This window comes from Spodoptera frugiperda, chromosome 12, assembly GCF_023101765.2.
Source record: "Spodoptera frugiperda isolate SF20-4 chromosome 12, AGI-APGP_CSIRO_Sfru_2.0, whole genome shotgun sequence".
Lineage (NCBI taxonomy): Eukaryota > Metazoa > Arthropoda > Insecta > Lepidoptera > Noctuidae > Spodoptera > Spodoptera frugiperda.
Window position 1 is genome coordinate 671,991 of NC_064223.1, and position 14,764 is coordinate 686,754.

Consider the following 14,764-nt stretch of genomic DNA (forward strand, 5'->3'; position numbering starts at 1 on the left):
TAAATCCGACCACCAAGAGTGACTCCCAATGGTGATCAATTAAATAAAGTAAAAATCTTTGGAAAAACAAACCCAAATACTCCAAAACCCTCTCTTTTTTTGGGTCCTCAGATATATTGTTTACGTCGTAAAAATAATACGATTATAAAAATGAATATTATTACCCAATTCCTCTGAATTAATCATCTCTATACGAACGATTAATATTTCGACCATCTATGGATTTGTAAGACCTCCCGCTGCATAGGCCTCTTACGAAACCAAACGATCTACATTTGCACCCTGATCCACTTCACGTGATCCCTTATCGTAACCCAATAAAGTTCAATTTCGATCACAAATTCCTTACTCGACTGCACCGATAACTTTGTATGGATACACTTTAGCGTAGTGTTGTTGCTTATGTTTTGTTTTACTTATAGCATGTACTGCTGTGTTTGGTTAAATTTTCTAATTTTGAGCTTTATTGCTTTCGTGTTTAGCTTTGTTTTTAGTTGTGGGTTTGTTTCATGGGATAGTGTCACAGTATCCGAGTCGTTGGCTCATGAAACGCGTCAGATAAATGCGTGCCCAATATCAAGTTACGTCTTGGTGGCTCCATTCTTTTATTTTCGTTTGGTTTGAAGCCCTCTGAGGTGGAAGTTGATACAGTTTTTATAACAGGGTTTTATGCTAGATCGCATCGCGCTTTAGGTGTCGTTTTAGAGGTTATAAAATTTGGTTCGTTCTTTTTTTATTTCGTAAATTGAATATCTATTTACATTTGATCCGCCTCGTTTGTGTGGTCGTAGTGAATTCATTTCCTGGCTTATGTAAATAAAGTGTTATTGCGTGTATATGTGTTGAAATTCTTAAAAAAGTCTGGAATTGTCCACATTCCTAAGTAATATGACGTCTCTCTAAAACACACAATAGCATTTCTCTGTGTGTTTCAGTGATACGAAATTATCCAAACAACATTTCTAGCACTAAAACAATAGCCAATACACAGTCTATGAATTATTCCGGCCCATCAATCATCACGCTGCGTTCCCTGAGGTACAAACAGGTATAATCTAGCGTCAGTCATGACTTACGATGTTTCTGTTGCGCCGGAAGCGTAGCCAACGGGGCAGGTGGCGCTGCGATCGTATTACGGGTTAGAAATTTATTATTAAACTTGCATCTTGTATTTGTCTTATTTTATATGGAAGTTTTGACAAATCGCTTGTTATAGGTCATAATTTCTTAACTTGGTTGGTAGACCTCAAGCTAAAATCTCTCCGGAATCAACGTAGACAAGGTATAATTTAGTTTAGTACTTTACCGACATATATATAGTTTCATAATTTGTTCATCTGTTTTAAAACCCTACTACCTAATATTTTAGATAAAATTCGACATGTATCTAATTCCTTAGCCAGATCATAACGGGTCTATTCCTTCTGGTCTAGTATTTTCGTTTAAAGCTGTATGAATGAAATGAGGTGTGATGATAACATGTGGTCAAGTAATAACATGTGCTTCAGTAAGTACAAGGTAGTTATTAGCTGCGATTGATCTATTTTGTTATCTTTTAACAACTTGTACCATCACCTCTTCAGCTGATATGGATACCATTTAAGTTCCTTTTAACACTTAAATAATTAATTTATGCAATCCACAAGCGTGGGATCTTCAGAGTGTTTGTTAAATGCTTTCTTCCCCTATTTGGTTCTAAACGTCCAAGTCCACCAGAATTCTTTAAAAAAATTAAATGTTTATTCATGACGCGTCCCGAAGTTGTTCAATTATTCGTAAATGTGACTTTTAATTAATGAAATGGGGAAAGTTTAATTGTAACTAACGATTATGTTTGTAGTTGGTGACATAGTATATGTAGGAATTATTGTGGCTAGAAATTAATGTTTTGGATCTAGGTTTCTTTGAAACAAAATACTATATTTAGCCTTACAGTCAAATCCATATAGATCCTTATGTTTTGACATTCCCAAAAATTACATTGCTCTTTTATCATCTCCCATCAACCATTTCATTTTAATTGCTATCAAAATAACAATAAAAGGACCTCTTTCAATCAATTTTACACTTCAATAAAAACATTTGACTGTCGAGGCCATAAAACAAATAAAATATGGGACTATTAACCAACACTTTTTAAAGTCAAAGGGACTCTTCTAAAAAACTAACCTCACCTAACTTAACAGTCGGAGAGCCGAAGGAATCCTGAGCAAATTACCGTTTCAGATTTACAACGTGTCGGCAAATGTCAGCCATCTTGTTAGGCGCACAGCTTAATTTTTTACCCCGATTCCAGGGAAATTGGCTAGCTAGGAAATTGTCGTGTAAATGCACATTATTATAACTGTTCTAGTAATGGTTAGTTTATGGGTAGATAGGGAATGTGACAGCTGCCTCTCTGCTTGCTAGGGTCGTTGGAGTCAATTGATCTGGGTATTGGTCCTGTATGTTTGTGGGTAGGGTAAATTTCTGTGTTGCTCTTTTGAGATATAGATGAGGTAGTTAACACTCTTTTTAAAGTTCATGAAAGTTGATGATCATTTAACCAATAGCTGACACACCCTTTTTTGAAGGGAATATCATCCAATGCATTCTCTTGCCTTGGGTGAGCCAAAAAGTCATTGGCTGCGTTAGACTCTTACTGACTAAAAATCACCTAGTTTCCTCACCTCCTTTTCGAGCCGGAGCTCCGGTACCCCGCTAGATAGTCCGCAGCTCAACTCACACATCCAGACTTACACTTAGGTTAATCATCCCCCTGCTCTTCACCGTCAATGCACTTGTATCTTGTAACAGCTGTAATATTACGAGTGCCTAAGGACGGCGCTGATTGCTTACCATCAGCTAATCCGTAAGCTTGTTAGCCAAGTCTATCCCATAAAAAAATAAGACACCATCCTTCCTCATCAGTAAAGTCCGCAAAGCCTCGGGCCAAAAAGCTATAAAACTTTAATTACATCGGTAACATCCTTAGAAATTAGTTGCTACTATGCTTAAAGTATGCTAGCTTGGTAGCCATAATTTGTAACTGACTCGCTACCTGATTGCCGATAGGATATTCAATTTGAACATCATCTGTTGGCTATTAATCATTTGCTAATCGATTACTTTATATGCTGAGGAGCAATCTGTTCATAGCTGTACACTCGCTTGCAGATCTTGGTAGATATGGACTATTAATGTGTGTGGAAAGTTAGTTATGCTTTGTTTAGAGAAAATATTTTTTTTGTTTGGATGAATTTATAGGGTTTACGGTTATTAAACCAAAGTATTGAAAAACGTTTCAGATGTTTTTTGACATTTTTAAATAGTACTATTGAGAAAGTTGACGATAGATAGTGATTAAAATAGGGATGTACAGCTGGTGAAAATAAGTTAAATAATTTCTGTACAGTCAGCCACTGAACTCGTATTAAAATGATCACAAACACCACTCCCGGAACAATCAAAAATTTAATCACCTTTCACCGAAACTACCGCAACACCATACACAAACCAGTTGTCGAAAGTCATCAGACTTTTTCACATACCCAATATCCTTACTCAAGTTCACTCAGCAATCATTACCATAAAAAAAAAAAAACTATACAACCGAACTTTATAAACACGATACTTTTATGAGGAAATTGCATCTACAATTTGCGATCAACGCGCAGTGTCGGGCGGTCGTTAAACAAGGCTGCGCTTGCGCATGATGGCGCTACCGGGCACTTTGGACCTTTAGGGGGAGGGGGGAGGAATAACGATGATAGTGAAGGGAGTTATAACGATCAAGTATAGGAGGTGGCCGTAGCATTTATCTTTGTTGTCAAATAAATAATTGAACGAGACTTTATTGCTTAGTCGGAACTTTCAATTATTTTAATCAAATTAACGGCTGCTGATAGATTATGCGCATTTCTCAATAACTGTTAGTCGTATGATTTAAGTATTTGAGTCGTTTAAAGAACACTTTTCATCACCGATTGCATTCACTGCTCACCTTTTGAAATCAACAACATAATTATGGCCCAATTTTTGTAAAACACAACCGAAGCAGGATCAGAAAAAAAAGTTTCGAAATTTTTTAATTTCAATGCACTTGCAACTACCAGTTCAACAACTTAATTAATAAAATAAACATAGTTATGAAATCAGATCACAAAACCAGAAAACGCGAGATAAAGAAAAAAACCAAACACCCATTACTAGCTCAAACAACATAATGCTCAAGATTTAAAAAGAATATCAGCCGAACTGAATCAAAGGCAGTCCACATCTCAAGATTCGATCTTAGATCCTGCGTTTGCGCACCCAGTCGGTCCCGTAAAGCGCAGTGATTAATGATGATGACCCCTGCAATCATCTCGGTTCACTTCCGTGCAGGGCCCATGATGAATGGACCCCATAGTGGTCTAATAGATAAGTGATGATAGTTATATTGCTATAGGGTACCTGGTAAAAGGTTTTTGCTACTGGTTTCTAGGTTCTATTTGTAGATTGGTGAGGGTTTTATGTGTTACTTTGGCATTGGCTAGTGTGATTATGATATTTATAAATAGTTACGTTTTAATTTTTAGGCAATGATAAAGGTTAACTTGAATGGAGTACCAAACTATTTAAAGTCAAAGGCAAGAAGAGTATTTGTTTAAATTAAACTATATACTGGTACTTTTTAATACCAGATTAATTTGGGTTATTTTGACCCACTGTGGTAACTTTGATCCAAATCCCATAACCAATAGGAATCTAGAACAATGTTTATTAGTTTTTCAGTGGTCTAAAAGTTTGAGACAAATTTACACTGTAAAAAAAGGGTCAAGGAAATCAGATTTTACGTAAAGACATAAATAATAGTCTGTCCGTTAGCGAAACCAGGTGTCGTTTCAAAATATAAAATCGAATGGAGAAGAACAAGCAAGAAACTCCATTCTATTATTCTGACTAAAAACAATATTTTAGCACATTATAACACATAGATGACGGATACCAAAACAAAATGAATTAATTAAGGCATAGTAATCAATAAATTATTTCCCAAATATCATAAGTTACCGCCGCCAGATATGCAGATTTTATGACACATTTCATAGCGGTGTCAGATGCAGTTAAAAATTATGAATTTATTGACACTGCGACAAGATTTATGGTGGTTTAGCCAACGAAATATGGAATTGCAGTCCAGTAAGATTTAAATGGCGTGGTATGGGAAAGGCCTATGTCCAGTAATGGACTAAAACGGGCTGTTGAAGAGAATAATGAAGATTTAAGCAATATAAATACTGATGTTGATGATAATTAAAGTGATAAGCGAAAGAAAACCATCCAATGTCTTTTCCCACCTTAGGCGAGGCGAGAGCGAGTGACAGACTCTTACTGATTAAAAACCAGCCTATTCCTTATCCTGCTTTTCGAACCGGAGCCCGCTAGGTAGTCCGCAGCTCCGTATATTTCTTACTGGGCCACTTAAACTTACAGACAATAAATGTTTTTTTTCACCGCTAAGTTATGCCCACTTATCAAATCTGACAAAGCTAACATACGACCCCTTAACTATATATTAACTAAAGGTTTGGCAATATTGTTTGCAATTTGATCTGATATGCGCAGGCGCTCGTGCCGCGCCCGTTCTCGATCGTACCCGATCGTACCCGATTGTGCCCGAGCGGCCGTATAAATCTTTCGTAATACGGACTTTAGTGATTTACATTGTGCCTTTAACCTTTATTGTGGAAATATTTAAATGTAATTACTATGATTTTTCGTAGATATTTTAGGTACTAAATGCAGTTGAACGGCCTAACTGATTAGGAAAGAGAATGGTTGGCAGAAACTTTGCGTTGCATTGCTGTTTGGGAATAAGACTTGCATTTATGTACTAGAATTAATATTTGTTTTATTTGTACTGGGAAAGAAAGGACGATTTCTTTCTTGCGAGAAAGGCTTTTCAAAGTTGATCTTCTACTTTGTCACACTTAAAAAAGTTTGGCATTACAATAGTGATGCTCAAATCCAATATTGAATTGCTTTCATTAAGTTCAATTACCAGTATTTAACACACCTGCGAACTATAAACATTATAAAATGCCCATTAAATCTACAAAGTCACATTAAATACAAGAAGACGTGTTAAACGCCTACCAAAAGGCCGAATTTTAAATCTGCACCAAATTCCGCTGCGAAATTACGAAGGAGGTTTTACACAAAAATTCAAACCTCCTTAATAAGCTTTATTTAAATTGTTTTAAAATTAGAACGGATGATGATGAAAAAACATGGCCGCCGCTTTTTGTTAATTTCCCGCGAAAAATACTGTCATTTTAGTTAAATGGTTTTTTGTTTCGCCCAATTTTCGGTTTCGAGTTATGTTGGTTCAATTACTTTTTCGAAATTACTGAATTTACGGCTATAAAATACGAACTGTAGTCAAAGTTGGTGATTTCATGCATTTAGAGTGATGAACTTTTCAAAATTATTGTCATTACCATAAAACCGAACTGTTGAATAATTCAAAGACGCTTTTGGAATATAATACTTATAGACCAATTAATAGGAAACATACGACTGTTATTAAGACTGTTATGTCGAGAAGATAACCAGAAAGGTTTATTTTCGCCAGTTACATGAGGTTCCCATTTATTTGTACTGTACTTATTACGTAGTGCATACCTACCATAATTTAAATTATGCTTGTCCCAACAAACCGTCAATATTATCAGTATAACATCCCAACATTTGTAAAGGTACAGGGTAAACCCTGTACCCTACTTATTGTAAAATATTATTTATTTCAAATTAATAAACTTTTTTTTCTTCTCCAGGCCCCTAGTCTGTCAGAACGGAGCGACTTGCACGAACTCAGTCGGTGGCTTCTCCTGCATCTGCGTCAACGGCTGGACAGGTCCAGAATGTTCCGTCAACATCGACGACTGCGCAGGCGCGGCTTGCTTCAACGGCGCCACCTGTATCGACAGGGTTGGGGCTTTCTACTGCAAGTGTACGCCTGGAAAGACTGGTAAGTCTACTTTTTTATTACGACCATTATCTCTCTTAAGAGGTAACGCATGTGTAACTCCTCCGGTGTTATGGGTGTCCATGAGCGGCAATCAGGCACCCGTTTGCTCTTTGCGTCTTATGCCATAATATTGACACTACTGAGATTTTAGAAAAATACCAATCTATCAATATGGGTAGTTTACCGACCGACAGATATACTGATCATAAGACCATTTACTGTTTAGCAACTGTAATTTTCAACCATGTCTTACTTTTTCAGTTTTAATAATTAATCTTTCTTTTTCCACCAGGTCTACTCTGTCACCTGGACGATGCGTGCACCTCCAACCCTTGCCACGCAGACGCAATCTGCGACACCAGCCCTATCAATGGCTCCTACACCTGCTCATGCGCATCAGGCTACAAAGGGCTCGACTGTTCCGAAGACATTGATGAATGTGAACAAGGTAAGATCAGTAAAACTTGTTTATATTAAAATGTTTGTGTAGATATTTATCCAGAAGAGAAACATTTTAAGGATTATGTGGTTTCATCAGTTTTTAAGGAAATTCATTGGAGACTTCATAGAAAAATCATTCCAACCAATTTATTTCTTCCTGCATTCATCATCATGTTAAGTCAATAGAAGTTGAAAGCACAACAAGAGAAACGAACTTCATATTATATTTGTGATAAAAGCCCAGCAATACTTTACCCGACTCAGGACCCGAGACCCCTTGTCCGGCAGTAGCAGTTAATATACATACCATTTACTAAATTCTCGTCTTCTTCCACAGGATCTCCATGTGAACACGACGGTATTTGCGTGAACACCCCAGGGTCTTTCGCCTGCAACTGTTCGGTTGGGTTCACCGGACCCCGCTGTGAGACCAACGTCAATGAGTGCGAGAGCCACCCCTGTAGGAACGATGGCTCCTGTCTCGACGATCCTGGGACCTTCCGATGTGTCTGCATGCCTGGTAAGTGGATAGTTGAACAATACCTTGAACAGGGTACATTTTTGCAGGGAAAACCTTTTTGGGAATATTTTTACCTCAATAAAACCTCCCCGGTGGCCAACATCTGCACTTATAGGAGGCACCGGGTCCTCTGAGAAGACTTACTTTGGAACCTGGTTTTCGATATTTACTTACTCGTGGTTTTATTTTAACAAAGTTGGCATAAATATCAGAAGACATTTTATTTTTCAAATCTCACCACCGTATGACTTATTAGAAACGGAATGCTTTTCCACGTTTCAAAGATATTATTTTGTGCCTATAGTAATGTAAGCTTCGCCATTCTAAACAGTGCAGATAGCTAAAATTAGCGACTAAACCAGCAATTAAATCCAAAGCAAACTGATCCGTTTTGGCGTTAGTCATTTGAAAGTGCCAAGTTCGATAATTTACTTACTAGCCTGAGCCTACTTTAGAACCAGTTCCTGACTCATAGATTAATATTCAAACAACGGATTTATCTTTATAAACAAACACACAAATAGTCTTATCAGGCATCTCAATGACTATATCAGTAATTTGCATAAACTTGGACATTTACTGGACATTGTAATAAATAGTACTTACTTAGGTACTGTTAGTACAATCGGCAAATGTCTCTGTGATACACTGCAGGATTGTTGAGACATTTGTGTAAAAACAGCACCTTACCATACGTAGAAACCGATTAGAAATATGTTGAATACGATCTAGTTAATGCTATCATAAAATTTATTTTTATCACGGAATAACTAATATCTAATACATACATACGACATGTTGCTTGACCTTTTTTATAGCTACATAGTTCTAGCCTCTGATTGGTTGGATCATTCGAACCGGCCAATCAGGGTACCGGACGCGCTCTCGTTTCGTTTTTGTTCAACGTAAATGAAATTCGTACTATGGGTACTGGTGACCAAAACATTTCGCCAATAGTACCTCGATACAAGTGGGACTTGTATACTCTGCTAAAGCCTGACTGAAGTCGCTAACTTACAATTTGCTTCCTGTTGGCGGTATGCTTGATGATTATCATTAATTCCTATTAGACAGAGACGGGCGATAGACCGCGAGCCTAGGGCTGTGACATCTCTCACTTTTTTTCGACGTAATTCAGAAATATGGTTTGAAATGTGTTTTATATGGGAAATAGCTAAAGTATAGATCATATTTTCCACAACAATTTTCTCTTATCACGGAAAATTACAGGACATTGTTATGCTACGATAAAAGAACAAAAATATATTTCATTTTCCAATGACACCGCATCATCATCAAATATAATATAGCCATATTTGCCACCTACTTCCACAAAATCCTGCTCTGATTACCAAATCCGTAGCAACCCTACATAAGACCCGATTCCCATGGCGATGAGAGCGTCTGCGCCTGAGCATTGTCTTGACGCGGAAACGATTGCGCGCAAACCTTGCTATCAACGTCACAGTTAACGTAATCTTGCTACGCTGTACTTAGCACAGTACGAGTACTATAATACGTAGCATTATTGCCGTCCCTCCTTAAATAATTTCATTCAGGGAAATCTAGGAGCTAAACCAGTCTTGTGTGACGATTTAGCGGTTTGCGTGCGCTGTTTTCTTTTTTATTATGTGATAGGGTGGGAGTCTTTTTCGCTTTTGGATTGGGTATTGTAGGTGCTTTAGTATTTATGTCTGTTTAGTTTGTCGATTAGTTCTGTTATCCTCATGTAAATTGATGTCAGGACGGAATCGTCACACCGCGCTGTCGGAATTTAAAAAAGTTTATGACCTGAGCATGGCACTTAAGATCCTGTACATATTTGAGTTGAAGTCATGCACTTCAGTTCACCTGACTGAACTTAATTAGATATCCAATCTAATCAGTACGAAGAAAAAAAAAACAACAAACAAATTCTAATTCTTAGAATCCTTGCTACATTAAGTAAAAAACAAAATGTCATGTGCATTATAACAATAAAAACAATATAACCCTGACAATTTCGGATAGACGTTACAATATAAGTGCAGTATTATATAAAAGTGTACTATATTACCTGGTCGGTTTACCCATGGGAGTACACCCGTTCCAAAGACTGAGTTCGCTCGCTCCATTGCGTTCCTGACATATTATAACGATGTTATGTCCACTATACTCGTGTTTTGAGTTAAATGGACTGTCTTATAGTTCTTTTGGCTTTGAATAAATAGTCTTATCTTTATGTTTTGGGTTTATACTAATTTCAATTAGTTTTACGATGGGTACATTGTTCTCTGAACTGGGAGTGGCTTTTGATAAACAAATTTTGTTCTAGAATAAACTATCGTGCGACATACTAAAATAACTAAAAATCACGGTTTACTGACGAACGTTAATGGACAGTGTAGGCTAGTCGCCGCGTCTGCGCACGCTGCTCATGATCAAGTGTCTCTCTGGGACTCGAAGAAAGTAGATCTTTTCTCAAATAATGTGTGTGGGTAAACCGTGATTTTTAGTTAAAACCTTCTTGAAAACTTTTGACAAATTCATGGTCAATTGTATGCAAAACATAATTAACTATCTCACTCGTCCTGAGTTCGATTCCTGGGTTAACCCTAAGTTTTCAATTACTTCTATTTATCGACTACAGTAAACCTAGTTAACTATTAAGTATTAATAATTCTCACGGTTTCTAGGGCATTAGGGCTTGAGTTACATCTATAGACAACATTAAAATGAGATATGCCGATACCCTCTGACATTGCGTTTAGCAATCACAGATCGTGTTAAAAGATTTTAACACTTGAAGCTAATTAATTAAGGTTCTAAGTTTCCTATTTCCTGTCGACTTTTGCAATTGTATTTGTGCTTTTAATGAATTCTGTCTAGTCTTATTTAGTTTGTTCTAAACTTCATCGTCAATAAACCCTCCTTTTGAGTGAGGAAAATCATCTAATGGCTTCTCCCCCCTGGAGCGAGGCTAGAGGGAGTGTCGGACTTTCACTGACTACAAAACACCCCGTTCCTAATCCTACTTTTCGAGCTGGAGCCCCGGTAAACCCGCTAGGGTAGTCCGCAGCTCTATATCAGGCATCAGCTCTACTGGGCCCCATCTGTGGTGGTTTTTATACTCTCTACTTTAAGTGATTTTTATTCTTCTATCTCTTCTCAATTCATTGCATTTTAGTCCTTATCCCTATCGTCATGTCATTATAGAGTCTAATTTCTTCTTTATCACTCGTAGATATATCTTTCAATGTCTTATATACAAAATAGACACCATCAACATATCAGAAGATATGAATGAAAGTTGAAGCAAAACATTCATTCAATAATTTTACATCCATTGATTATCCCATGAGGTTATGGGGGGAGTGTACTGTGTAGTAACCGCGTAATAAGATAACTGACTCCAAAGACCTCATGACCTCACACTTCCTGTAAAAGGCGTTAATTATAGTCTGCTTACAGTTGGTTCCAATGGACTATGGAGGTTTGTGCTAATGTTGAGTGGGTTCATGTACGGTAATAGTCGAGTAGGAAAATCTATTAAATTTTCAATTAGGAAGTAGTCAATCAATTGGAAAGTTTAAGATTTGTACATGGTTAAAGTTAAAAGCGAAGTTTTCTAAGGATTTGTCAAAAAATTTGTCAATTTTCTATATTATCTTTTTTGGTGTGAACACGGATCTCTTAGACAATGAATTTCCTGACTTTCCGACTCCCATTCACGACAAATCTTCCTATAAAATCCGTTAAAATAGTAAAGGAATGGAGTCGTCATTACATCGAGACCACAACTTCATCTGGTTTTGCTCGTATTACACCCCGCGTTGCTCGACTGAGCTCGAACTTGTCACGCCACTACGAATAAGGGCATGCCTGCACTGTATGACGACAATATAAGTTTTTATAAAAACATCTCTGTAGGTTGTTGAACTGTACTTTGTAACCGTTTGACTTTTTCTTTAGTCTAGAACGTTTTAATATTCATTTTTATGGATAATTTTATGCATGAAGTAAGAAACTAGTATTTCCGTAGCTATTATTATTATTTTATTATCGGCTGACAACGTGAAGTCATGTAACAATGTCTTTAGTTTTGAGATATGTTTCTGGGCTTCAAATCTATGCAAAATAGAATGGGATTTAGCACAACAATTTGCCGTTAATGCACCTATTAGGAACAAAAAACCCATCATTAGGCTACAAAGACAAAAACCGCGTAAATAACCATAGAAGCTACAACAATATATTTTCTTTTTAAAGAACCATTTATGGAAGTAAACAGTTAACCTAGACAAAAAATGCGCACCATCTATCACTTTTTTTTTGTCGTCTAGCTTTCAACCATCAATCATATTCTCAAGAGGCTACTTTACTTTTTACTTTTCAAGTATAAGCACTCTTGAATACTGCTTGAGACTGTTAAGTAGGTAAATATAGCATTTTTACTGCCGACTGACTGGTGACTGGACAATCATACGGTCTTCGTCATCGATGACGTAAGAAACTAAGGAGCTAAGGAATTCCACACATCCTTTTTCTGTCTTAAGTTAATAAACGGGTGGGAGTTTGAGGAACAGACTGTATTAAAAACTAGCTTCTGCCAGCGGTTTCGCTGGTATAAAGTATCACCCAAATTAGCTCATAATCTGTGTGTATACCAAATTTAACCTAAATCCGTTCAGTAGTTTCACCGTGATTGGCGGACAAACATTCAAACAAACAAAATTTAGTGTGATAAGAAGTTTAAAATGACGACTTTCTGCTGCCCTGGTACAATAATTTCTATCTAGAACCGATTCCATACGGTCGTTTCTTTAATACAAAAGTTAATGGTCATATCCAAAACGGTCCTCACCTATTTGCGTCTCCAAATAGGACTAATTATCCGGTTTTAAGGACAGGCTTGTAATTACGAACATAACAAAAGCTTCTGTCTTTAGACACAGCTGTAGCAGATGCCTATACACATTGGCTATTACTTGTTTAAAAGAAAAACTGAAACTAAATACAGTTTAGAGGATCTTAGGCTATTTATTTTTGATGATACCACGGCCTCACAGAAAACCGACGTGAAACAACGCTTGCGTTGTGTTGCGTTGTGTGAGTGAGGTTACCGGAGGCCCAATTCCCCCTTTCCAATCTTCCCAATCCCCGATTCTCGAACAACAACCCTAACTTTTACCTTAAATTCCTAACTCCCTAAAAGCCGGCAACGCACTTATAACGCCTCTGGTGTTTCAAGTGTCCATGGGCGGCGGCGATTGCTTACCATCAGGTGATATGTCTGCTCGATTACCGGCAAAAAAATCTACTCAAGGTCTCATGTTTGACACGTATCTAAAAATCCTCAAAATTCCCACATTACCAGGTTTAACCCAAACAAATCCATAGTAATAAGTACATAATATTTAAAGCATTTAGATCCAGTTGGGCATATGTATTTAAAACTTGTATTAGCTATTCATGTATGCGAATAGTGACCATTAGCATGCGCAAAGCATTCTTATTGTAACTGGTGATCCGAAATCGTGACGGTGGTAGCACGGCGTAAACTGTACGGAGTATTGATAGTAGTGCTAGTGTTCTGTGGTGGTGCTTGCTGTATTTGAGGCTTGTTGATCAGTGAAGGGTGGATGGAGAAAAATCTAAATATCCCCCAAGCTCTTGCAATGCGGGACAGTTTTTAACGACTAGGAAGTTAATGCCTGTTTTTAACAGAGTTAAAAAAGGAGGTTCTCAGTTTGACCTGTATTTATGTTTGTGCGCGATTATCTCGCGTTTGGATGAACCGATTTTAATTCGGTTTTCAGAAGTTTTTATTACACTTTTAGTATGTTAACCGACTTCAAGAGGAGGTTGAAATTGTAGTTTACTGAAAATTATTACCTACATTGACACCTAACAATACAATCACTCGCTAAAATCGCTCACTTCTCATGTCTTAATCCTAAATGACCAGTCCATGCGCCGGCGCAGAGGCGGGGCATCCCTCCCATAGCCCGCCATAACCACTCAATAGCCGAGTCTCTCATAGCAATAACATTTGTTTTATAATCATTGTTTTGGGCTATCGTAATAGACTGAATTTAAATTATTCTTTGAACGAATGTATCATGAACATACAGACAATAGTTTCGAGTTGAAGAATTTGTTGTATTTTGACAAAGGGTTTGATTTGAACGAAACGGATATTATGTGTGAGTAGCTTAGGTATAAAAATTAAGATTTATGCTATACTTTGCTTTTCTTTGGAAGGATATTGAGAGAAATTCTGATCAAAAAGTGATGAAGATGATTTATAGGGATTATTTTTTTAAAAGCTCCCAACATCTTTTCATGGTTCGACTAATTCTACTCTATTAAACCCTTAGTAATATGGTCTTTCGAGTTTGTTAATAATTTTACAATGGCATGTTATATTCAAGTCTTTTTCTTATCCAATGAGAATGACATGTCGCCAGACATAGCTCCAACATAAAAGTGGTTGTTTACTTAATAGTAGTTCTTCTATTTTGAATTCCATTCCCTCAGTCTGGTTTAGAACCTGTACGAGATAATTACACTTAACTTTACGTATTTTTCTTTAACCAAAGTAAGATTCAACCATCCTAGGATTGCCATTTAAATATTTTTAATTTACTTTAAATGGAACTAAATTATTCATATACCGAGTGTTTACGACATAAAATGAACTTTAATCCTATAGGCTTAAGCGTCATTCAACTCTCAACAATTTCATTTTTTGCTATGCAGAACCACATTCCCAATTTGGCGGGATAGTGATTTTCTTAAGAATAACATCACCAACTTAATAAGTTACG

The 14,764-nt window shown here is 36.9% G+C and overlaps 1 protein-coding gene across 4 annotated transcripts in view; it reads left to right on the forward strand.

The window, feature by feature from the left end:
- LOC118262320 (neurogenic locus Notch protein) overlaps positions 1-14,764 on the forward strand; it is a 139,486-nt gene that overhangs the window by 103,845 nt on the left and 20,877 nt on the right. For all 4 annotated transcript variants that reach the window (XM_050697804.1, XM_050697806.1, XM_050697807.1 and 1 more), the window contains exons 6-8: positions 6,801-6,994; positions 7,287-7,442; positions 7,773-7,955. In XM_050697804.1, the coding sequence (XP_050553761.1) occupies positions 6,801-6,994; positions 7,287-7,442; positions 7,773-7,955 (533 nt within the window). The remainder of the gene's footprint in view (positions 1-6,800; positions 6,995-7,286; positions 7,443-7,772; positions 7,956-14,764) is intronic.